The sequence below is a fragment of the Sturnus vulgaris genome, chromosome 2 (assembly GCF_052056855.1).
Source record: "Sturnus vulgaris isolate bStuVul1 chromosome 2, bStuVul1.hap1, whole genome shotgun sequence".
Lineage (NCBI taxonomy): Eukaryota > Metazoa > Chordata > Aves > Passeriformes > Sturnidae > Sturnus > Sturnus vulgaris.
The window spans coordinates 44235181-44261273 of NC_142244.1; the positions used below are offsets into that span (position 1 = coordinate 44235181).

Here is a 26093-nt window from a genome sequence, read left to right on the forward strand (position 1 = left end):
CAACACAGCCAGTTTTAACAAGCTTTCACCATTTTTCATTCTCATTTCTATTCTAGTGGTGCCCAGAGGCCTCTCAAACACCAATCCTCATTTCTAATAGCTCTCTGCAATATTAAATTAAAAGGAAGTATTTTTCCTGAGATTATGTCCATGACTAATGAGCAGATGTGACAGGTGGTCTAAATAATGATATAGGAGGAAGTGACTATGTTTATACAAGTGAGTTTTACAAGGTAACTGAGAGTGATAGCTTGTTTTCCAACAGTCACTGCCACATGAGAGTGAAAGAAGTTTAGTTCTACTGTTTTTAAAATTCTGACACTCTAAATCCCTACAATTACTGAGAATTAGTCCAAATAATACTATTAAAAGCTGAGGAAAAATTAAAGATAAGTTAAAATTAAAGAGCTTCTGTCAGACAAACTTCGCTCTGCTGCAAGGTATATCTGATTTTTAAAGAATTTTAAGACATTTGAGAAACAATCCTACATTTTATTAAAAATTAACCTTGGGAACAATATGAGATACAGATTGGTTGGTAAGATACAAGAAAGATGGAGAAGAAATTTTTGGGAGAATAAATTTTAATCTCCTGAGGTTTACATTTCGATTTACATTTCATGCTTTTTGATTTGCCTTGTTTGTCCTGTGCAGCCTAGCTATATTCTGTGCCTTGGGCACTGATGACATCCTTGTACTTGTAATTTCTATGTAGTGTGCTTCCTACTGAGGGCTGCAGCTGGAGCTCCTGAAACTGTAATCCCTGCTCCAGGTACAAGCAGTACTCCAAACTGCTTCACATACTGGGATCGCCCCAAGGATTGGTCATGCAACTCAAAGATACTTTCTAGCAAAATAATGAATACCCATAACTTTAAACCCCTCCACGCTTCTAGTTTTATCTACACAGTTTTAACTGTGGAGTGATTCAGAAAAACTCTGTTGTGTAAGAACAGATGTAGGCAGGTGAATGTTCTTGGCCTAAAGCAGGGGTGGGAAGAGAAAATATTATCTGCTTGTCTGTTCCAGTTCAAAGTCAAACAGATGAGTTTAAGATCTGTGTGACTTAACCTATTTGATTTTACATTGGAAATGAATGAAGACTTGCATTACCACACCTTGCCTCCAGCAGAGATTTTTGTCTCTTGATGTTCTTATCTGCACATCAGATCAATGAATCAGGAAATGTCCTGGGTCCAAGTTGTGCACTACTGACAGTGTCTTCACTGCAACTTTAAATGCTACATCCCCAATGTCACATACCTCCAGCTCTTTTAGAGAAGGGCTGAGTAACTGCCTTTTAAAATTTATATAGGTTGCCCTCTCTCAGCATCTGCTTATATTTTGTATTTTGAAAGTCTTCTTTATTTTAAATACTCTAGATAACTCTTACTGACTTGCTGTTATTTGTTCAGTTCCCTGCAAATGCACATAGACACCATAGTCTTGTCCTAAAGTGCTTGCAGTGAGACTGAATACTGCACTGCTCTCTATTAAAATATCTGCAGAGTTCCATGAAATCTGTGAAGACACATGTAGAAAATGTGATCTGTTGTACCAAAAGTGAGAACCATATGAATACAATTGTTGTGTATGAGGATCTTAATTTAGTTTGGCTTCCAGGCTTCAAGTTGTATATCTTCTGCCTGACACATATTATAGCATATTATTGTAGCTGGATATTAGAATTTTTAACATCTTTCTTTTTCAGTTGGTCAAGGCTTTAAAAATTTGTTTAACTTTTAGCCTGCGACAAATAAGGGGCTAATTACTATAATATAGTTAAATAGCAGTAGACTGCTCAGTATCTCATTCCCTTAAAGATACTATTATTTTGTCCTATATGTCTCAAAGGAATCTTCTCCTTGGCATTGATCTAGTCTTGCAAATTAATTAAATTAAGTATTGATGCATACACACAGACCAACTTTGAATTCTGCTTTTTTTCAGAAAGACATTATGTAATTACTAATATAACAAGGGGGTTCTTCTTTTTCTTTTTCTCGTCTTTTTTATTTTCTCTCATATTCAGTATAACGATCACATTTCCTTTCCTTTTCCAGTGCTATTAAGCACCATGTATCATGTTACAATAATTTGCATATAACTAAATGGCAATGTTTCAAAGTTAATGTCCCCCATGTTACTATTGATGGCAGCAGCCAGATGACTAGCTTCAAATATGTTTCTAGGATCTAGTTCTTTTCTTTTTCTATGAGTGATAAGAATTCTGCTTTAATGTCACTGTAATAACCAGAAAAAATTAAATTGTGTTAGAATCAGTAATACAATTCTTGGTCAAATTATGAACTGAACTACATATAAATATTTATTGTGTAAATAAATAGGTAATTTGTTTTCCCAAGTTTAAATCAATTAACTCCATTTACAAATCTAGTAATTGTGTTTACAAGTAAGAATATAGTATCTCCTTGGTATGTAGATTCCTGAGTGGCACATGCAAATACTAATTTGCATCTCCAGCCTGTATGCATGGAAGTTTAATTAAGAACATAATTTTAATTTTGAAACTTGCCACTTCAATTTTGAAAATGTATTGCTACACCAGACAAAACTGAGATGAATTTAAAGTACAGTGTCTAGATTAGATCTCTCTGGCTGAGAGAAAATGCTGTACAACAGTACTGTCTTTTAAAATTCAGCACAAAGATGCATGAATTAATAAGATTAACTACAAAATGCCAAGCTCTAGAAATAAGGTTTAAATCCATGACTTTTAAACCTCACAACACCTGTGAGGCCACATCTGGAATACTGTATTCAGTTCTGGGCTCCTCAGTACAAGAGAGACATGGACATGCTGGAGAGAGTCTAGTGAAGAGCCACAAAGATGGTAAAGGGACTGGAGCACCTCTCCTATGAGGAAAGGCTGAGAGAGCTTGGAGTATTCAACCTGGAGAAAAGAAGGCCTTGGGGAATCTTAATAATGTCTATAAATACCTGAAAGGAAGCTGCAAAGAGAATGGAGCCAGGCTCTCTTCAGTGGTGCCTGCTGAAGGTACCTGAGCAGTGGATACAAACTGAAACACAGGAATTTGCACTGGCATAAATTGCCCAAAGACTTTCTTGAGTCTCCATCCTTGGAGTCACTCAAAAGCCATTTGGGCATGGTCCTGGGCAATGAGCTCTATGTGGCCCTGCTTGACTGGGGACACTGGACTAAATGGCCTCAGAAGGTCCCTCCCCATCTCTACCATTCTGTGATTTTGTGACTCGAAAATCTTTGTGAACTACTGCATTTTTTCTGCACACTACTATGTAATCTTAATGAAAGTTGAATCAATTAACACATAGAACAATTTATCAACAGTGATTTGTAGTGTTGGACAGTTAGACTTTAAGATTATTCTCCAAATGCAATTTATTTTCTAAAACACTACTTATTTGATATTTTTTATATCACAGCTCACCTTCCGTTCTCCCTTTTACTCGGTAAAACCACCTTGTATCTCTGTACAGACCATCTTTATTATTTAGGACTCAACATAGGGCTTCACTTCAGCTGCTTATTTCTACATCCAAGACAATTTAAGGAGTTCAGATGTAACTATCTAAATGTGAATAGAGACATTTACTCACCATTATTAGTTTTGCTACTACTGTATTTAACATGTTGTTTGCACATTTTTGGTTTACTTTTGTCTGCATGTCATTTAAGGTGGTGTTCCTGTTACAAGACAAAATCAGGTTTTTGACAACTATGAAAATAAACACCAAGCTTTTTCGGAATGCAGAAGACAAAATGTTGTCTCTAAAATATGGAAGCCTGCTCATCATGCACAGGTTAATATAAAATACTATAAAAAATTAAAATGTTATTTATTTTCAAAATGGAAAGAGTTTCAGGAATATCACAGATTTGTTCATTGTCACATGATTTTGAATCAGTGTGCTTAGTCAGTTTGCTGTCACTGCTAATGAAAAGAGTAAAACCAATTAGAATACATCTCTATATTTGTGTACAGTAATATTTTTTCACTTGAAAACATTTGGTAATACGAAATAATAAACAAAACATGTTCAGAAGGTAGTAGAGTTACCTTAAATTATACTTAAAATACTCTTACAATATTTTTGATAGAATTCGTTATGTGCTGTCCAGCTGAGTCCCATTCAGTCTGCCTTTGATCCAGTACAAAAGATGAAAAACACCTCTAAATCTGAGGAAGGTATAGTAACACAACTCACTTCACTTCTTTGTTATACATAAAGTAGAATGACAGAATATACCCTCTGTGTAACATGACTTGTGTCTTTTGGCATCAATGATTGTAAGTAAGAAAGGGTAATTCCCTGCAAATGTAAGATACAGCATCATATAGCATGATATTAATTGTTTTATGAATGCATTACAACATATATTCAATTTACATTTCATTCCTGTTTGTTTTTAACTGTATATGTCACATATAACTGTATCATATGGTCAGGTATTCCTTGCTATCATTACATATTTCCAAACTCATTAGGACTTGCTCTGGTGTCATTTGTAAGATTCATCAATGTTCTTAATTATTTCATTTTCGAACATATAATGTTTCTTGATTTTGCCACCTCTTTCGTCTTTTAACATCAACTTTGTGTGTTTCACAGACTTACAGTCATGAAAACAAGCAGTTTATTTATATGCTTATTCAAATGAGCCCTTCTCGTTTGAAGTTCCACCTGTAATCTCTTCAGTTTCAGAAAGCACTGCTCAGTTTCTGGTGGCAGAAAAGCTAGCAAGTACACCAGTTGCAGAGAGTAAAATCCTGGCAGTCATGGACCATATGAAGCCAGCCAGCCAGCCCTCACTGCTTAAAAGGGCTCTGTGTCCAGGCAGGAGTGCTCTTTCCATAGAAGAACAGAAGATCTTCCAGTCTCTGGATTGTCTGAATAAAAAGCTACAAAGTAAGTTGGACAATAAATAGAATGCTCCATCAATTGATTAAATAACTTTATATTTTGTTGCCATAGATTTTTTTACTAAAAACAGGAATTCTGTTATAGAAATATTTTCTATTATTGTTGTTATTGTTATTTACTAAATGTATGAAAATCAGGAATCCTTTCTTTAAGTCAATGAAATTAATTTAAAATAATGGTGACTTTATCTTGGTAAAAAATAACTCTAAATGTGATGGGAAGGCACCTTTAGAAACTGGGCTCAGAGTAACAGTAGATATTGTTTTTAAGAGATTTTTGTCAAAATTGTTCCTTCAAGGTGCACCAGGTGCATCAGCCTCACTAGGAAATCTGTTCCAAAGCTTATCCATCTTATTTCTTTTGCAATTCTTTTTGCAAATTATTGTCCTCTATGTCATATAGTTTTGCAGATGTAGCCCTTTATAATGAATGGCTTTTCTTACTTGTAATATTTTAGGATGTTCTTCTTCTCAATTAATTCTGAAAGGCTAGAAATAATGAGTTCTGACATTGCTGCAGATAAATCTAAATGTTTAAGTGAATATTACTTGTGCAACCATTTAAAAAATGTCAGACTTACCTAAGTGTTCTCTAACTTGTTCTTCCTTTATGTCAGGTGGATTTCTTACCTGCTTTAAACCGGTGCTCTTTGTATGAACTCCCCAATCACATCTTCCTGGCTGTGAAGAATGTGGGGAAAAAGTCTGTAAAGTCTGTTCTTGATAATTTTTTCCCCAGTGATTAATTAGCTATGATAACTATTACACTTGAAGACAAGCTTACTTCTTGAGTCTCTTGTGACTTTAGGATATGCTTTGATTGATGTGATCATACAGGTCTTCCATTAAAAATTCACATTAGTTTGGCATAGTTTTGGTATTTTGTGTGCTTCATCCTGTACTTGAAATCAGTTGGGACCTTATGACTTTGTCTCTTCACTGGTCTGCTTGCCTTTTTTATATGATTAAAATAACTGCTTGCTATTTGTGCTCTACATGGAATTTCCAGCTCTCCTGAGTTTTACATTTTCCTTGGACGTTTTTCATATGAAATTTTACATGCCAATTTTTTGAGTTTATTAGAGTGTGCTTACTTAAAGTCTGTTGATTTCACTTTGCTGTTCCACTATTCCTTCTGGACTACACCATTTTATGGTCAGGTTACCCAAGTTTACCCCCTTATTGACTGGAATCAAACTAAACCAGGGCTTATTAAACTTCTGCACACTATCCATATATTTCTACATTACACGGTGAATAGTCTGAGGAAAAAGGCTTCAGTTTCCTATAAACGGCAACAGTAGAATAAAAGATCTTTGCAATTGTTTAGAAACTTTCTTCAGCTGTAGCTTACAGTTGTTGCTCTGTCAAATAGTGGTTCAGAATTTCATTTTATCATAACCTGTGGTTATTGCTCCCAGGCAAATGGAAATGAAAAAATACATTTTTTATCAGAGAAATGTTTCAGTACGATGTGCTCAGGTTAAGAAAGTAGATATGAGAAGAAAAATATGAACATATAAAACTAAATTTCTGTATAAGTAACAGAGAAATGACAAAGAAGGGAAAGGTAAATTCAGCAAAAGTACTTGGAGCAAGAACACTGAAGTTTTCAAAGTGTGAAAAGGAAAACTGTAAGAAAAGTACATAGCAATATGGAAGAAACAGTGAAAGAATCATAGGAGTTAACAGATTGCAAATGAAGTGACTGAAAGTTAGTGTAATACATATACATACATATGTATCCCAGAAATCTAATTAGCTTGCCTAATTATTTGGGGATTAAAATTGGTTAATAGGAAGCTGGGAAATTTTACAAGTAGACTTACATGTAAGTACTTGTAAGTAAGTGTTGTAGGTATTTACATATCATACAAGTACATTGCTTTTCTAAACTGTTACCTTTTTGCACCCCCTCTTTTGGCTTTGTTTTCACATGTTACCAAATTAAAAAACTATGTAGCTTTATATTGGCCTTTTTAATGAAGAGCATTCAACCACTAGCCAATCTACATCCGGAATAAATGTTGCCAGAGACTAGATGGCATTTATTGAAGTATTTGTTTATATAATATTTGTTATATACTTTCATGCTCTTTTCAGATGTTCAAGAAGCCATTATCAGAAACTCATTTGCTTCACATGTTTTGCAGTAAGCAACCCTTAGTAAGTATTTAATTTAAATGTGTTCAGCTTTAATTTCTACAAACTAACCTTATGGCTTATTTCATTGTAAAATTATAATTGAAAATACTGATATCAATCAGTTCAGCTGGCTTGCCCTATTTTCTGTTTATGTAAAAAAAGTCCCAACAAACATGATCTTTTTGTTACTGTAAACAGGCTTTAATGGTTTATATCAGACTATCTCATCCTCTGGTTTAATTTTTATTTTAGTATCTGAAGACACTTGTTAAGTCCAGGAACTGCCAAGAACTTTTAAGGAACAGTAGTTTAGCAGGGTCCATTTGAAGTATCCATAACATATAAATAATTTGTATTTCTTAAAAACATAGAGAGAAAGGGGATAATTATGCATGGCAGTGCATAAAATAATTGTTAATGCAATTAATTCCTACTTTGACCTGAAGATATACCATTTTCTGTAAGTAGTACGTATTACCTTTCTTCAATAGGTATTTGTATTTTGTTTTGTATATTCTAGATCTTGTCAGTTGGAAACAAAATATGATACCTGGAATGTGAAGAAATGAATAGGCATATGAGTGTCTGAAGTACAAAATATACTTTTCAAAAGTTCAATGTATGATGCAGGAGTTAGTATTTATAATTCTGTATCATCAGTCTTCTATACTATAAATTTACACTGAAGAAAAATTATAGATATGACCATATACTTAGAAACATAGATTCACACAATTATTCTGTTTGAAAAAGTTCTCTCAGATCATCAAGTCCAACCATTAACTCAGCACTGCCCAGTCCATCCCTAGCCCACATCTTTAAGTGCCACATCTACATATCTTTTAAATACTTTCAGGGATGTGGACACCACCACTACCCTGTGGAGCATGTTTCAATGACTGAAAACCTTTTCCATGATGAAAATCATCCTAATATCCAATCTAAACCTCCCCTGACACAATTGGAGGTTGCTTCCTCTTGTCACTTATTACCTGGGAGAAGAGGCTGACCCCACCAGGCCACCCCCTCCTTTCAGGCAGCTGTAGAGTGATGAGGTCTCCCCTGAGCCTCCTTTTCTCCAGGCTAAACACCCCCAGCTCCCTCAGCTGCTCCTCACAGCCCTTGTGCTCCAGACCCTTCCCCAGCTCCGTTCCCTTCTCTGGACACGCTCCAGCCCCTCCATGTCTTTCTTGCAGGGAGGGGCCCAGAACTGAACACAGGATTGGAGCTGTGGCCTCAGCAGTGCCCAGTACAGGGGGACGGTCACTGCCCTGCTCCTGCTGGCCACACCATTGCTGAGCCAGGCCAGGATGCCATTGGCCTTCTTGGCCACCTGGGCACACCCTGCATCATGTTCAGCTGCTGTTTGCCAGCACCCCCAGGTCCTTTTCTGTCAGGCATTTTTCCAGCCACTGCCCCCATCCTGTAGCACTGCCTGGGGTTGTTGTAGGTTTTCTTTAACAAAAATGCTAAAGAAAATATTCTTTATTCATAAGGCTTTTTCAACTTTCTGATTTTGAGACAGAAACACCCCAGGAAGCATCCCAGCTCCTTAATTCAAAATGATTCCCTGGTTTTGAAGTGGGGCTGTGAAAAGACCACGGTGCACCAAGGCCTTTCTTCTTGTGAATCTCAGTAATAGATGTGACTTGGAACCTCAGCTTCCTTTCTTCTGCCTCCTGTCTTATAAATTTAGTTGTTTATGGCTAAACAACTTGTAAATCGTGCTTTTTTTCTGCACAGTTAGCTATATTGGATCTAAGTGAGTTTTAATAATGCATTTTTGAGCTTTTTCTCTGGTCCTTCATGGTCTGTCCTACAAAAAAAAAAAAAATAAAAACAAAAAGCGGAAACACAGCTGTTCTCCTCACCAATGCATTTCCCTGGCTTTCAATCGACAGAATTCTTTCTTGGCTGACTGATCTGTGGCAAAGCTTTCTCCCACTAATTCATCTACAAGACCTTTTCATTAATAAGATATAAACACTAGATATTGCTCAGGCTGTGCAGTCTCTGGAACTGTAAGTTCTCTGATGGACATTTAAGATCCTTCTTTCACTACGAGTATATACTTACACATTGAAACAGGTGTCCAGCTATAGATATACATTCAAATCTCAGCCACTGGCTTGGAATTCTTCTTGATGATAAGAATGAACTGTCATACTACCCAGCTGCAGAAAAAGTACAGATGAATGAGATTTCATCAAATCTGCTAGGAGAAATAATGGGGTTTTAAATTTTTGCTTCACCAAGAGAACAACCTGTTTCAGCTCTCCGTGTTTCAGAGCACCCAAATAAAATATGGATATTTACTCAGTAGTTTCTGTGAAGGACATTGTACTCTGTAATACCAAACTCTAAATCCAGGTGAAGGATGCAGTTGTTTATAGAATGGAAAACAGATCACATGATACCATCATGATGTTTCTTGAATATTATACATAATCACATTTCTGTTTATATACATGCATATCTCATTACTTTGTTTTATTGTAGAGTATTCAGCAATGCATGTCCTCCCCTTGGGTGAGCCCTGCAGTAGCCTCATAGCAGTACCAGAGTACCTCCAGCTGGCAACCCACTGCAGCTGTACAGGAGACACTGACATTATCTGCTACAGGATCTTGTGGCTTTATGTACTTTATATGCAGTGTGTATACATTGACATTACATTACATTTGACATTACAAAATTACAACAAAATTAAGAAGAAAGCAGAAACTCAAATAATGAATGTCAATTGACTGGTAAGCGTTTTTAGGATAATTACGTCTATTTTATTCTACACTTTATTGTAAAATCAATTTAAAAAACCCATCTGAATTGTTATCCCAGTTCTGGATTAAAGACTTTTTGTTAAACCAGCATGATACCTAAATCTGTGAAGTTAGTTAATTACTAAGAAATGGTGATTTTTTAACTTCTTCTTTTTCACTTCCTCTGGTGTTTCGATAAAAAGTAGATAAGCATTCATAGCATCATAAAATCACACAATCATTTCAGTTGGAAGATCATTGAGTTCAACCTGACACCACCGTGTTTACCACTAAACCACATCTCTTCTTTTTAAAAATGAGCAGAATCAGTCAACAAATTTAGGCTGTAATTAGCTGCAAGAAGCAATAAAAACAATTAACAAAATATCTTGATTTATAACTCTGTATTAGAGGCCTGATTTTCTGTTCATACCTACACAGTAACAATTGTAGGGTTTGTCTGGGGGTTAAGCACTCCTGTACTTCCACCAGAGCTGTCCCTCATCCCCACACAGTGTTACTGCTAGTCTTTGAAATAAAGTGTGTGGAAGCTTAGTAGAGCCTTATTTCAGGAGTGAACTCTGGGCCTCAACAGTGCAACCATGGGAACATGGCCCCCATTTAGAGACTGGTATTCTATAGGAATGCATCTTCCCAAAAGAAGCTCTTAAATGATCATTTGGCAAAAGTATTTTAAAAACCTTGTTGTTCCCCATCATCCCAAGATCATCATATCATTGTCATTAAAAAGTGCTGCTGTTTCTTAGGAAGGAACCAGCCTGTATAAAAAAAAAAAAGAAGAGGAAAACATGTACCCATCGTAACAATGTACAGTTTATCAGGGTTTAGAGCTACCTGCTGATGCATTGTGTCAGCCAAGACTAAGGCTAACTACATACAGCAAATAGCAGCCTAAATTTTACAAAGAAGTTTTAGGGAAAGATTGAATTTTTTTTCAATAAAATATTTTGGAGAATGGAATAATAAATAATCTTTTTCCTCTAGCTAGGCATTACAACATCTTTGGAAGAAAAATCTGGCTTTAAAAGGCTGACTTTAGTCTGGAGCCTATTAAGATAAACTGTCTTTAAACATCAAAATCACAGAAACTTGTTTTCTTATGACCACTGTTGCCATCTGTTCTGCCAGTTCTGCCAGAAAAGGGAAACTATAGCTGAAGTCCACATGCCTAAAGGATTTTGATGTGTGTCAGTACTTACTTCAACTTTGGTGCTCAAATAAATGCAGAATTCACAACAAAAGGCATGAAACGAACTAACAAGGAGCATTTTGAGTTGGAACTCAAAATTGGTTTGCCTGAAATACTGAGCCCTTACATCTCTGTTTGTCAGCAGTCCCCTGTGACATTCCAGTATGGTGAGGATTTCATATTTAAATAGCGGGGCAAGGTTTCCCCACAGAGATTAAGAGAGGGAAAAGCAAATAATCCAAATACCAGGGGCCATGGTAGTGGCTAGTCAGCAAGCCAGAGCAGCAGCTTAACCAGGTTTCTACTCCTGTTAATCAGTTTAGGTGGCAAAAGTAAAGCCCATGAGTCAATTTCCTCAATTACATGAAGACTTTCTTTCAAAAGCAGGCACCTGCATTTACATTTCTAGGAAAAATAATTTCAAATTAGTTTTTTGATTTAGAGTTACAGGATTCATCTCAAAGGTAATAACCTTGTTTCTGAAGTCACTTTGGCTCATATGACAATAGTGAAGTACAATTTTTGTTTAGGTGTCTAAACAGGGTGACCCTTGGGTATCAGGAATGTGCACTATGAGAGCAGGCCCAGGGGCAGCAGCTGGATTCTGAGAACTTGTGAAAAGCCAGAGCAGAGGCTCATGAGGGTATCACTGACAATCAGCCTCCCAGGGGCAGCATGGCCAGGGTTAGAAAAAATGGGCTGATATTAACATGACCTTTATGCCCCATCAGGGCTTTACAGGGTGTGAAAGCAACCCTACCCTACCAAGGTCCACCTTTTCCTCCATCATCTGTGTAGCAGCCTCCAATGCTGCCAGGAAGAAAATTATCTGCTACTGTATCTGAGAGGGCACCACAGCCAATAGCCACCATCCACTCCAGCACCTGCTGCTAGGCTTTAGGATGGCAGGAGCCAATGTACCTGAGGCCTCAATACTGCTGGCACTGGAGGCAGAAGTGACAGGCTTGACTGGGCTGTGGATGTGAGGAGTAGGTGCAGCTACAGACACGTGGGGACTATGAAAAGTCCTCATCACTGACAGGGACAGGCAGCGAGACAGGGACTGGCTGGACTGCAGCTGGAGCTGCCACAGCGGCCTGGGAGTTCTGAACAAGACTCTGGTTCTCCTTTCTGTTCTGGAACTTTCTTCCAGCCAGGGTCATTAGACAGCAGGGTTCTTTCCCTACACTCATTGATAAGGTCTTGGCAGTGGCAAGAGCTGTAGTGGTAATGGGTGGGAAGAGGGGGACTGGGAGCAGTCAGAGACCGTCCTCCTCCAGGAGCCACTGCTCCTGGTCCATTTGCTTTCATGGGGAAAAAAGTATTTTTTTAGCTACCAGATTCACAGGCTGAAAGAACTTCAGCCCTTTGAAGGCGAAAGGCCTTTGCAGAACCACGTCTGACACGTGTAAATGATGTTTCAAGCACTTTGAAGACTCTGTTTTGCAGCCAAAACAGGCACAAGTAAACCCTTATGAACGTGTGTGTAAAATTGCATCAGTGAACACTACTGTGCTATACAAACACAGGCTGCTAGGAGGGTGCATCAAAGCATTTGAGAGCAAAGGGCTACCTCAAAATATGCATTTGCCTGTGTTAGGCCAGTACATAGTATATACAAGTCTTGAATTGTGTGGCAGCATCTTTGGTAAAGCCCCTGCTGGGAGGAAAGCCTGACTGATACTGTCAAATTCTGCAGACACAACAGGAATGACAACGCACAGTACAAAAGAAACAGGAAATGCACGGGCAGAGTCACATCTAAAACATGGCTGATGGTGTGTGGGAACGACCAGACTTACTTCTCACCAAATACACTAAAACATATCTGCTCCATGAAGTAGACAGGAGGTGTCATACCCTTTTTTTGTCTTTATTATAATATTCATAATCATCTGGCTCATGATGATTCCCTCTCTAATACCATTGCTTTTATAAGAGAGAATTCACCCAAACTGAATTTGACCCCCTATAATTAGAGATGACTTCACAATATTTTTGGAATTGTATTTCAAATCATAGCCAAGTGATTCCTTCAATATTGAATATAAATCCCAAACCAGCAACAATGGTGGCAGTGATCCAGGGTGACCAAAGTATCTGTGGGTGACAGGAATCTGCATATAAAGTTTCTATTATTGTATATATTCATTTTGTTCTTTTTTCGAGAAGAAAGCAATTGTTTAACATTTTTATTTTGTCTCTATCTAGTAGTTTGTGCTCTTTCAAAGAAACAAAAACAAAAAAAAAGAAAAAAGAAGAAAAGAAAAATGGAAAAAAGAAAGAGAAATTTTTAAAAAAAGAAGGGAAAGGAAAGGAAAGGAAAGGAAAGGAAAGGAAAGGAAAGGAAAGGAAAGGAAAGGAAAGGAAAGGAAAGGAAAGGAAAGGAAAGGAAAGGAAAGGAAAGGAAAGGAAAGGAAAGGAAAGGAAAGGAAAGGAAAGGAAAGGAAAGGAAAGGAAAGGAAAGGAAAGGAAAGGAAAGGAAAGGAAAGGAAAGGAAAGGAAAGGAAAGGAAAGGAAAGGAAAGGAAAGGAAAGGAAAGGAAAGGAAAGGAGAATCACTTTCCTATGCTTTTTGTTCAATTTTCAGCAATGTTTTTATTTCATCTCCTTACTTGGGCTGTGATGAGACTAAAAGACGCTGAATCCCTTGAAGGTTGTGCCATCCTGCAGTTAGGTAAAAATGCCAGTAGAATGGACCACTGTCTGTTATTGAATGATGATTGAAGTGTTGTGCCATTAAGCAAACTGAAAAAGTGAAAAGATATATTTCTAAAAAAGGAAATGCTGCTGAAATAATTAATATTCAGAGTTTTCATCAAAGAAAAAAAAACACTAAAGTTCAAATATTTCTGTTTATATTTAAAAGTTTGACTTTTCACTTCAAGCTAAGGTTTTGAGAGTAGCTTAATAAGATTAGTCAAAAGCTATGTGAAATGTTTTGTTTCAGGTCTACTTAAATATTTGGTAATTTCTTGCCTGTGGAAATTATTTTCCTTTCTGATTTCTCAGTTTTGCCGTCTAATAAAAAGCAAAACTTACACAATCTACTCAAGAGGTCTGAACTCTGTTCTCAGCTGTAGGCAAAGGGTTTGGCACTGGGGAATGTGGCCTGCAGAGTTCTTCTGGTCAGAGTACTGCTGTTATTCTCTCGTGGTTATTTACATTGCAGCACTGATTTCTGTGTTGTCCAGTCAGCCCATGCCCACGGTCTCCCTTTGGAGAACAGAGCTGTGTGGGGATATGGGGGGCAGGATGGTATTTACACAGATTTTTCATTATATCACTCTTAACAGCAGGCAGAACTAGGGACACAGTACACGGGGTGCTAAGGATGCACCTCTTTCACTTCCTGTAGAGTGAGTCCTACCAAAGACAAGAGGTGACTTGGCTGGCAGGTTGTGCATTTAATTTAAGTGTTTAACAACCTACATTTGATGGAGATGACGAGTGAGCTTAGGATTTCCTAGACAGCTCCTAAGCCACTAATAAGTTAGTAAGCCTTTCCCCATTTTCTTGGATTGTTAGAAAGCTGGATGAAAATGTGAAGGCAATTATGTCCTTCAGAGCTCTTCAAATGACTCAGGGTGTACCATCCACACCCTATGACTAAGTCCCTCTCTGTCTGTCTGAGGTTGTAAGAGAGGATCGTTCTTTCTTCCTGAAGCAGAATGTGCTGTAAGGTCTCCTGGGATGGCAGAGGCTTCGTGCACACAATGCGCCTTTGCAGACACAACTAAACCTTCCAACTCAATGACCTTATTACACATGTGTGTTTGTTTTATAGAGGGATGCAGATATATAGGGTATGCATAAACAAATTCGTTTTCCTTAGTGATGAGCACTGCTTCTGACAGTGCCTTTTTCTTTTGTTTTTAGACTCCACTATAATGCATGCTTCTGTATTGTTGCTGCAAAAATACCCTGCTGCAAGCGCAGGCATTTGTCTTCTTTCGAGGGGGGGTTGTAGACCAAATATGGCCCAGGCCTGTTTGATAGTTCTCTTGTAAATGAAATGATGACAATCCTCTTATGACTAGGAAACATTCCAGAGCCAGAGTGTAGGGTTACACAATGGTACAGTGTCTTGCCCCTGATTTATAATTTGAGAAGCAGATTGTGTTCAGACAGAATGTGAGTTGAACAATGAGGTTTCTAGTCCTGATCTCATTAACAGAGATTTATACCAAGAGGCTATTGTATCTTGTTCTTTTGCTTTCCCATGCCAGCAAACATTCATAAGGTTATTTAAAAAAGAAAGCTTCTGTCTCACACTTAGGTCAGAAAGTTCTCAGGAAAATAGCTAGTCACATACAGAATGGCCTAAATCTACACTTAGCTAAGGCTTAAGTTTCTGGCCTTAATAAGTCTCAGAATGATTACTTGATGAAACATCATACTCAAACTTATTACATGTAAAGATTTCTGGAGACATGGATTAAAATGCCTTTTCACATATTTATGTTTGTTCATGGTTGAATCACTCTAAAATAGCTTAATATTTGAAAATCATCCATAATCACCAAAAGAAGGTTTTTCTGGTGCAGAAGAACCAACAGAAGGTGAAATAACAATAACATCTTCAGAGCTACTTTCCCTCCTGCTGCGCCAGAGCCTCTGTGCTGGGAACCTGCTCTTTGTCGACAGCCAAGCAGTCATTGTACATCCAGAAGAAGACGTACAGCACATTAATTAAAATTTCAGTAATGCTGCCAGGCCTGATCACCAGTAGAAAGAAAATGGAGGTTCTTTTCCACACTCACCATGCTAGAAAATAGACTGGCCTGTCTGTCTGTGTTCACAACACAACTCTGAAGCCTGCAGACTAATTCTGCTCAGAGAACCTCAGCAGGAGGCTGTCTCAGAGTGTCACAGCAAGACATGAAGTCATGCAGAGCACAGCAAAATCCAGCATGGCTCTTAGCAGATTAAAGGGCACTGTATCTGGAATACAGGAGGCATCTGGCTTCAAAGTGCCACACAGCTGTCATCACCACTTTCTCATACTCATGTGAAACATGGACAGCTTATCATTATCATGGCATGTGACTTCCCAATTTCACCTGCACTGACTACTGACTGTGCTGTTGCTGGTATAAATAAGCACACAGTGCTATTAGCCTGTTATTCAAGGTCCTGTCAAATATCAAGTGCTGTAGTAACACTCTCGTGAGCTGTGTTCTCTGAGACAGCTGATGGACATGTCAGATGAGAGGCCCCTCAACCCCAATTTTGGTGGCCAGTTTCCACATATTAAGCACCTGAGAGTAGGTGAGGAGACAGGACAGCAGAAACATGTCAGTCAAAACTTTGGATGGTAGCCAGCTCCACATCACAGGAAACTGCTGCTAAATAGCATCTCCTGTTGCCAAGAGCATGGATTGGCCAGACTGCACGTAGAGAAATGCTCTGCAGTACAGGGGCATGGAGGACAGCAGATGTTGTACGGATAGCACACCTTTGGTGTGTTCAGTTTGTGCTGTGACAATAGGACCCAGTAAAGGCACAACAGCTGAGTCTTTGCATGTTGAATGAACAGCAACAGTCATCCTTAAATCCCATGGTGGAACTATAGGAACTACTTCCATTTGGTCTTCTCTGCCTGAGCTCCAGTAGAGTTGAAAAGAAATTATACAACATCCGCTCATCAACTCCTGGCCTCACTTTTACAGAAGAGCTGCACAGAATTTTTTACCTTAATTTTTCCAACACATTTTTAAATGGATTCCGGTTATCTTAGTTTCCTGTCATGTACCTTTGCTCTCTGGTAAGCCTGGGGAAATAAGAACATGTTGCTTACTTTTTCTGTGCCCTTCAATGTTTTGCAAGTTTTTCTAGAGTTCAGACTGTACTGCAATAGCAGTTTGTCTATCTTGCTAATGACTTGTCACTGAATGCCAGACAGGCCAAATATGGAATAATTAGGACAGGAATGAATGACATTTTCTAGGCAATATGTGAATGATAAGCTTTACTAACTTTGGCAGTCTTCTGCTTAATCCATACCTTTTTTCCTTTGGCTGAATGCTTGGTGTTAAGTGATAGAAAAAGGTGAACTTTTCCTTATTTTTTTCCTCCAAATATTTTAACTATTCTTTATCTTCCACAAAAGCCACACTTCCCATAAATCTTATTTTCTGTCACAAAAGTTCTCCTTTACAAGTTTCCTATCCGAGTGCAATTGATTTCTAGCATTTATGCTTCCTTTATGAAGCATTATGAAGAGCTGGAGAGACAATCTGGACAGTTGTTTTATTCCAGTTATTAAAGCCCTGTCAAAGAGCAATGATCTGACAAGGCAGCGCTTAAAGCAATGAATCCTATGTTAAATCTTCACAACAAAAAAAGAAGTTTTCAATTGCCTTCTGTGTTTACCTTCTTGCTCTCATCGCCATTCACACCCAGTGCAGTGCTTACACCAGGATCACCCAGCTTCCCCTCTGAAAACTGCCCTTTCCTTGTTTCTGAGGACCTCACCCCAGAGTAAGAAAAGCAAGGCTGAGGTAAGCAGGAGAAGTCTAGGAAAAGGCTTCTTTGTTCATCTCTGGAAACGACCTCCACAATGTGTCTTTTTAAATCATATTTTGTATTCACACACAGTCAATATGAAAAGAGCCACGTTATTAGATCCTCATACTTTGATTTTGAAAAAAGGTAAACTTGACAGAAATTGTCCTATTGGTAAGGGCAAACCATTATGGCAAACTCACTGTCTGAGGATTAGACCCCTACATAATAGGCTATCAGTGCCAGTTCCTCCACCCCTTACCTTGCTCTGAAATGTGTGTTCCACATTAGCTTTTGCAATGGTCCAACCACATGGTCTGACCTCAGTGCCATTGAACCCCTATTAGGTCCCTTGCTCACAAGCTCTGATAGCTCATGTTAAAATCACAGGGTCATTTAGGTTAAAACCCCCCCCTTAAAATTACTGAGTCAAACCACTGAGCCACTTAAGGTGTCACAGACCCGATCTGTCCATCCTCCTCTTCTCTGGAGATTTGCATCCCCATGGCTCAGCTGTACTTCACAGCCCAAAACATGTTAATGAGCACTCAGGCTGGGACCTGAGACACCTCAGGGCTCTGACTCATGAGCCTTGTTATGGACAGCACTGTAAGTAAAGTAAGTGTTTTCCAGGCTATCTTCAAGGGCTGCTACATAGGGGACATTCAAAGAAGAGATAATTGGTTAGAAAATACATACTTGCAAAAGAGAGACCCCCTGTATGCTCTCAGTACCCACTCACCTTCTCCTCTTTTCAGGGATCTGGTAGATGTTTTATGCTCTTCTGGCCATGATAGCATGACAGGAAAGGAAAGGAAATGGCACTCTAACAATAAACACTATAAAGGGACCATTTCCAACAAGGAAACTGCTCCTGGCACTGCATGTCAGACAGTGGCTACAAAGATACATAAATGCTGGCTACACAGATTAGTATCTCCAGGATTTACAATTGCAGCTAAAATAATAAAATATGCCTGTTTTCTTCTCAGTTTAGGCCTATATTATTTTTTTTTTCTGTGTCATTATATCCACTGCCATATCAATACCTAAGGAAAATGGTTGCAGGGCCAGAAGCTTCTGGATCCAAGGTTTGGCAGGCTGCAACGAAGAAGAGGAAAGGAAAAGGAGTTTCAAACTCAGCTAACAATGGCATTACCATTCCCGGGAGACCCTGCAGCAAGGTGCAAAGCTTGCCAAAAGCCATTTGGGTATACATGGTAATTTAAACAGCAAGATCTACTGAACGGTCTCCAGCACAGCTATGGTCTAAATGTATTACTTTATATAGGTCCAACACAACTGTCCTTTGTGCATATGAATTGGAAAGAGCATATTGCCTCTAGTTTTGTTTTAGTTTTTATCAGCGCTTGCAGCAGACTCAGTCTCATCTCTTCTTTCACCTAAAAATGCTATGCAGTACGTGTCATTTGAGACATTCTGTACAAATATAGAATCAAAGAACCATGGAATAGTTTGGATTGGAAGGAGCCTTAAAGACCACCTTAAAGACCCCTGCCATAGGCAGGAAACCTTCCCCTAGACCAGGTTACTCAGAGCCCTATCCCAAGTGGCATTTGACACTTCCAGGGATGGGGAGTCCACAGCCACTCTGGACAACCTGTGCAAGTGCCTCACCACCATCACAGTAGAGAATATTTTTACTAATGTTTAATCTAAACATTGCACTGCTTCATCTTAAGGCCATTTATTTTTTTCTTATGGCTGCCTATGGCTGCATAGCCTTGTGAAAAGTTCCTCTCCAGACAGCATGTAAGTCTCCATAGTTTCACATTATAGCAACCCAAATGATGAGAACATCATCAGGACAAGCTTTGACTAAATATACAGAAAACTGTACTGAAATTGTTTTGAGAGTGGCTCATTTCCATTCCTCATCCAATATTAAAAAATGTTGAGACCAGTTCTAAGTTGTCCTGAATCTGCCATTAATGGAGAAACAGAGACCCCACACAAAAGAAAAATGTACTTTCTACCCAGCACCAGCACAGCATGAAGGAAGTCAGTACCATCTTCCTGCAGACCACCTAAGGGCTCTGTTTTCTGAGGTCCTGTCATCTGGGCTCCATTTTTCCTAGAGAAGTAAGTACTAAAACTCTTTCATCTATCTTTTTAAGTGGCCTTTGTTGGCTAGTAGGATTTGCACAAACAGGCAGCTCCAGCAAAACATATTTCAAGTTTCCTACTGGTCATACCAAAGATTGCTAAATGAAACTACATGCAAGACAAAATCTCATGATTTAAAGATTCAATGAAGAATATTACTATAAGACACTATATCCCATTTGTTTAATTATATTCTAAAACAGTCAGATAAAATAGATCAGATATCATTTGGGGTGTCAGATGTCCCTACTAATTCAGCAATAGCTTAGAATCTGTTACTCATGGGTTTTTTAAATGTTGGGGGTGTGTACCACATGGAGGGGAGCATTATAAAAGCTACTTTTCAATATTCTTATATTATTATATCAAAATACATATGCATATGTATTATAATGTATATATACTAAATTGTATATATCTATTATTATATATTGCTAAAAATATCATTGCACACTTATATGGGATCTTCTGCAAAATAGGAAGCCAAGGAAAAGCTTGAGTTTTGTGGCTTGCTGCATGGAGCTAGGAATATAGAAAACATACAAGGAGACTTCTTTTGAATGTAGAAGCAAGATGATTCTGAAAAGTGGCACTATTCTCTACAAAATTCTTTAATTGGATTTTGGATTTTGTGGTATTGATAAAAATCCAAATTCAAAACAAATATGTTGCAATTAAATCATTATCAGGAGTGCTTTTTAAATTCTATTTTTTTCTTTATTTTGAAAGGAGAGAAGGTGAAATAAAGTATTCAATATACTGAGATGAATAATTATTTGTACAACATTAAAATAGTCCAAGTTAGGGACAGGGTTCAAAGTTCCCACGCATTGTAATAGAAATTATGTGTCCACAGTTTTTGGAAATATTTTAAAATCTCAGGTATGATTTATTAACCAAGCATAAAAGCATTTGAACAGCACCCAGAAAGAGCAGTAAATGCACAGAGCACATTGCAGCAAATTGAGGTGACTCCAGTTATCCAATGGCAATGCTTAGTTCAGTTCCTGAATACCAAAGTATAAATCCTTTATACAAATTTTGCAGAAAACACTTTAAAAGACAATCTAACTCTCAAAATCATACAGATTTTCTCAAAGTTCTTGTTTAGCAATATGTAGCTGTCAGCCACGTTGTCCTTCTCCTGAGAGCTGACAATGAACACACAGCTTTGTGGCAGCCCTGAATAGTCCTATCAATTTAGCTTGGCCCTGCATACAACATCTGGCCCATAATTAATACAGCATTTTAAAATCCTTCTGGTACTATAAAATGCAAGATATATTAAACCAAATGAGTCTAAAAGTTACTGGTTTGGGGGTTTTTTGTTCCTTCTAGAGAAGAAAAAAACCTGAAGGATTAGAGAAGATGGAGTTATTAATATATTTTAAAAATCCAGAGTACTAAATTTGACATCTCTGCCAATTCCTCAGATCTCTTTTGTCCTTAATAAGACAGTGCTCACACATGAGGCTGTGGGGTATCCGATGGCCCTTTTGTGCTTATTCATTTCCTATAAAGAACACGACTCCTGTGGCCGCTCGTGTTTCCTTTGGCAGCTGAGAAGCCGGAGATTTACCACGCTGTAAATCTGCAGCTGTAGCAGAGCCCAGGTCCCACCAGGTCCATGGCCACTGTGTTTGCTGTGTGCTGAGAAGGGCCCCCAAGCTGCCCCCCTTCCCTGGGCATTTACTGCCTGACCACCATGGCGGGGACTGCACATGAGCAAAAACTGTGCCTTGATAGACTACTTCTGCTGTGTATGGATTTATTTCAGAAAAGGTGAAGAAAATGTAACAAATAATTGTGTGGCACCATTGTAGACTTAAGGAATTAGAAGCTCTGTATATCTCCTGTAAATGTGAAGAAATTATGTATGAGAATATTGCCAAGTGCTTCTTTTGCAACAACTGGAGAGAAACAAGCAATTTTAAGGTATGATCCACCTGTTCCTATATATCTGAGATAGGTCAGATGAATCAGTCCCTAAAAATATTGACTTGTTTCTAATGACTTGAAAGAGAGGTTACAGATGAGCTCAGCCATTAGCACTGTGCAGAAGTTAGGTGACACACATGCCATTGGAGGCAGACTCGGAAGAGGTCTACTGCCTACTTCACTTTCTCTCTTGGCATATTGTGCTGGTTTTTTAAAAACTACATCTCAATCTGAGATAACCAAAGTTGTCTATAAAAAGACATATAACATGCAAACATGATGATCACCTGCATATGCACCTGTGGCATATCTTGGGCCAAACTGAACATCTTCCTGTAGACAAAATTTTGTTTATTCCCCTTCATCCAAGTAACTTAAGTGTTGGAATTTCAAAAGAAAATGAGATTGTGATGCCAAACCTAAAACGAGAAGACTTGAGATATATGCTTCCTAATTCCTGATGTGTCCAGTGCAACTGTAAAACTGGGTGTTCAGAAGCTAAGCTGGCTCTGCATGGATCAGTTTGGCTGTATATTTGTCAGTAAATAAAATGGATCAGACCCAATTCTCTGGCCCAAAAAGCAAGTGACACACTACAGCTTGCAACCACACAGCTAAACTCTCACCTAGAGCAGGTGGCTTTATTGTTGCATTGGGTAAGAGTCCCAGGACTGTGCCACCAGTTAAAGCATACAGACCATCAGTAGGTCAGTGCCTAAACACGTTCCTTCTAATCCCACATTTCCAGTGTAGCTATAGAGGCGGTTTAAGAGTCTAATAAAATACATTGGCTCAGACATTCTACCCAGTGACTGTGGATTATGGTTTCCATCAGTCAGCCAGATCATATGTCTGTGTGCCTAGGTTTAACCTCCACTAAGATAATCTGGCCATCAGTAAGGGACAATTGGCTGTATTTTTAATATATCATGTTGTGAGCATATCAAGGGAAATCAATATATTGCAGTAGCATGTTCAATATTTACTGTTAGTGGAGTTTCAATATTACACCTTCCTACTCTCTAGACTCAAGCTTTCAAGGCAGAGTTTTCAATATTACCTAAATAATTTTTCCTATCCAATCTAACCAACTCGACTACAAAAGTTTGAGTTCTTCTAGATGGAAGATTTAACACAAAGGAAAAACCTTATTTCAAATTTAGTAAACACAATGAACATCTATACTATCTTGTTGGTATCTTCTGGATTTTTGTGCTTGTTATCTCCTGATTGTTCATGCTACTTGAGTGTTAGTTCACCCCCAAGCTTAATTCTGGAGAAAGGCTAGTTGTTTATGGGCTGGGAAGAGCTAGGCAGAGAGCAGGAGATAGTGTGTGCCAGTGTCCCACCCCCACACAGCACAAAGATACAGTGTGAGTGTGACTCATGCCGGGTTTGGCTTCTCCCAGACTAACCAGTATTTCACATGGCCTCACGTCCTTAGCCACCCTTGGTGTTACACAACAAAAAGACATATCTGGCAGCCTGCAAAGCAGCTTCCCAACAGCAGCCCAGGGCAACATCTTAAAAGGACCACAGTCAAATCAATGTCTCCATTGTTGGGAAGATTTCTTAGCAGCCTTTTAATATTATACTGAGTGTCATAGCACAGTCTGGTTTTATACAAACAGGAGTAGTGCTACTTTTATTTCATAGATCTATATGTCCATTATACTCATACGAATTTTCTCTCCCAACTGTGTGTGTGTATATATACATGCAGGAGTAACCAACTCTTGAATGCAAGCAGGCACAGCTGCCTAGGCTATACCAAGGTACACGTGATCCTTGTAAGCCCACCTTTCAACAGAATTCTTTGTGATTCCTGATTGCTGTGACCATGATCTTGAGAAGCAGGTCTCTGCTTTGCTTTGCCTGACATGAATCTCCCTGAAAGTCTCCAGGAGGAGCCTTCTCTCTAGGCTGTGACAGGCACCCCTATAGACTCACTGGAAGAGGCTTCCCAGGGAAGTGGTCACAGCACCAGCCTGGCAGAGTTCAAGAAGTGTTTGGACAATGCTCTCAGAACATGGTGTCATTCCTGGGAATGGTCCTGTGCTGGACAAGGAGTTGGTGGGATGGATGCATTATCATGAGTGCTCTAGTCACTTGTTTATAAGTTTTCACAGCAAATGGATATTTTTTCTCTTTAGGGAGTATTTATACCACCAAACCAACGGGAACCAGGTAATGGGCTCAGGCTTTCACACTTAGTGTCACACTGCTTAATTCTTACTGCTCTCCTTGACTCTGTTTTGGAGCACTTCAGCTGTCACTGAGAGAAGCCAGTTTAGAGGGAGCTGACCCTGTGGAGTGTGGACACAAGCCAGTCAGTGCTATTCAGCTTCAAGGCTTGAATCAACTCAGCAGTATAAACACAGCCAAACAGTCTGTATGTTCAATGAGATGAAAAGGAGCAAACAATTCTGATTCCATTTAATGCCAATTTACGGCTCTTAACATTGCCTTTCCCACAAATCAAGCAGTTGTATTGTCTAGCTGAGGGCTTTTGTCCAATGACAGGATAAGAGTCTGAGAAATCTGTCTGTTCTGATAATGTTGCAGAGAGTGTTCACATTTACTATCAAGGCTTCACTAGGACATAGTCAACATGTTGATTTTGCTAAAATAAATGTCTGGAGTAAAGGAAGACACTAAAAATAAACATGATCCTAGGAAAGGCATTCACTTTATTTTTGCCCAGAGAGGAAGAGGTGTAGCTTGCCAGTCTTTTACATTGGTTGCTAACCAAATAATGATCAGGAATAAGCTAAATCTGACTATGTTTTCAATTACCTTGGGGAACTTGATGCCAATGAGTTTGAAGTTCTCCTGTTAACATCTGAATACTTCTATGCAGGGGCCATCTTACATATATATGATGATCTTCAGTGCTTCCAATGTAATCAAATTTCTTTTACAGATTCATAGAATAATTTGGGTTGCAAATGACCTTTAAGGTCATTGCGCTGGTTTTGGCTGAGACAGCATTTGTTTTTTTATAGTGGCTTGAATGGGGCTGTGCTTTGAATTTATGCTGAAAATTCTGTTGACAATATAGAGATGTTTTCATTATAGCTGAGAAGGGCTTATGGAGTCAAGGCCTTTTCTACTCCCTCACCCCATTCCACCAATGAAGATGCTTGGGGTGCACAAGGGATTGAGAGGGGACACAGTCAGAACAGGTGACTCCAACTGGCCCAAGGGATGTTCCAGACCAAATGGCATCATGCTCAGTATGTAAAGTGGGGGGAAGAAGAAGGAAGGGGTGGAATGTCAGAGTGATGTTGTTTGTTTTCCCAAGTAACTGTTACTCACAACAGAGCACTGCTTATCTGGAGGTGACTGAACACCTGCCTGTCCATGGCAAATGGTGAATTAATTCCTTGTTTTGCTTTGCTTGTATGTATGGCTTTTGCTTTTTGTATTATACTGCCTTTGTCTCAACCCATGAGTTTTCTCATTTGCATTCTTCTGATTCTCTCCCCATCCCACTAGGATGGGATGAGCGAGTGGCTGTGTGGTTCTCTGATTGATTTTGTGACCATTTTCTGGATCCACTCCAACTGGTCCACATCTTTCCTGTGCTGAGGACCACTAAGCTGGATGCAGCACTGCAGGTGGAGTTTCACAAGAGCAGAGTAGATGAGCAGAATCACCTCCTTCACTCCTGGATGGCCACACTGCTTTGGATGCAGCCCAGGATATAAGTGGCTCTTCTGGATGCAAATGCACATTACTGGGTCATTGCACGTGGCCTCAATGATCTTTGTGAGGTTCATATGGGCCCACTTCTTGAGCTTGTTAGAGTCCCTCTGGACAGAGTCCCATCCCTTAGGCACGTCAACAATGCCACTCAGTTTGGTATCATCTGCAAACCTGCTAGGGGTGTACTTGATCTCACTGTCTATGTTACTGTCCCCCAGCAGGACAAAAGCCTGTGTGATACTGTAGCTGGAGCAAGTAGGCATCACCAATGGGCTTTCCTTGATGAGGCAGGCTGTAGGAAAGACCAGCCACGAAGTTCCCTCTGTTGTCTCAATATCTTGATTCTTACCCATAAGCTTTCCATCTGTTCATGGCTATTCTTCAGGGAGATCTCTTCCCGCTCTATCACACACATCCCTCTTGGTGTAGAGGGCAACCTCTTTGATCCTCCTTCCTTAAATGTCTGTCCTAGACAGCCTGCAGTCATCAACAGTCACACTCCCATCATGGGATTTGACCCACCAAGTGTCAGTAATGGCAACAGTAATGGCACCTTAGAGCCAGATGATTTGCTAGAATTACAGTTCTCAGGATATTCAACATCAGAGATCTTATTGTCTGATGACAAATAAAAAGATATACCAGAATGAAAAATTCTTCCTGAGATCCCTTGTTTATTCCTTGAACCCTCTGCTATTCTCTCAATAACTCTCAATGTGCTCTACATCTAACTTTAAAAAGTATGTTCTGTAAAATTTTGTGTCAAGATTGTAAA

The 26093-nt window shown here is 38.9% G+C and overlaps 1 protein-coding gene and 1 long non-coding RNA gene across 8 annotated transcripts in view; one reads left to right on the forward strand and one right to left on the reverse strand.

Moving 5' to 3' along the window:
- The window catches only part of CEP126 (centrosomal protein 126), a 71804-nt gene that overhangs the window by 26970 nt on the left and 18741 nt on the right, over window positions 1-26093 (forward strand). Inside the window, exons 7-11 of one of the 6 annotated variants that reach the window (XM_088159406.1) lie at window positions 3680-3804; window positions 4103-4190; window positions 4702-4911; window positions 7029-7091; window positions 9570-13345. In XM_088159406.1, coding sequence (XP_088015532.1) covers window positions 3680-3804; window positions 4103-4190; window positions 4702-4911; window positions 7029-7081 — 476 coding nt within the window. In that variant the 3' untranslated portion in view covers window positions 7082-7091; window positions 9570-13345. Of the gene's footprint in view, window positions 1-3679; window positions 3805-4102; window positions 4191-4701; window positions 4912-5542; window positions 6968-7028; window positions 7092-9569; window positions 13346-26093 lie in introns of those variants that run through there. The other 5 variants (XM_088159409.1, XM_088159407.1, XM_088159408.1 and 2 more) reach the window with 5 other exon arrangements.
- The window catches only part of LOC148224753 (uncharacterized), a 36052-nt gene continuing 14726 nt past the window's right edge, over window positions 4768-26093 (reverse strand). The window contains exons 3-6 of one of the 2 annotated variants that reach the window (XR_015801331.1): window positions 9147-9244; window positions 7549-7620; window positions 5556-5606; window positions 4768-4904 (exon numbers count right to left, since the gene is read on the reverse strand). This is a non-coding gene — a long non-coding RNA (uncharacterized LOC148224753). The remainder of the gene's footprint in view (window positions 4905-5555; window positions 5607-7548; window positions 7621-9146; window positions 9245-26093) is intronic. The other variant, XR_015801330.1, reaches the window with a different exon arrangement.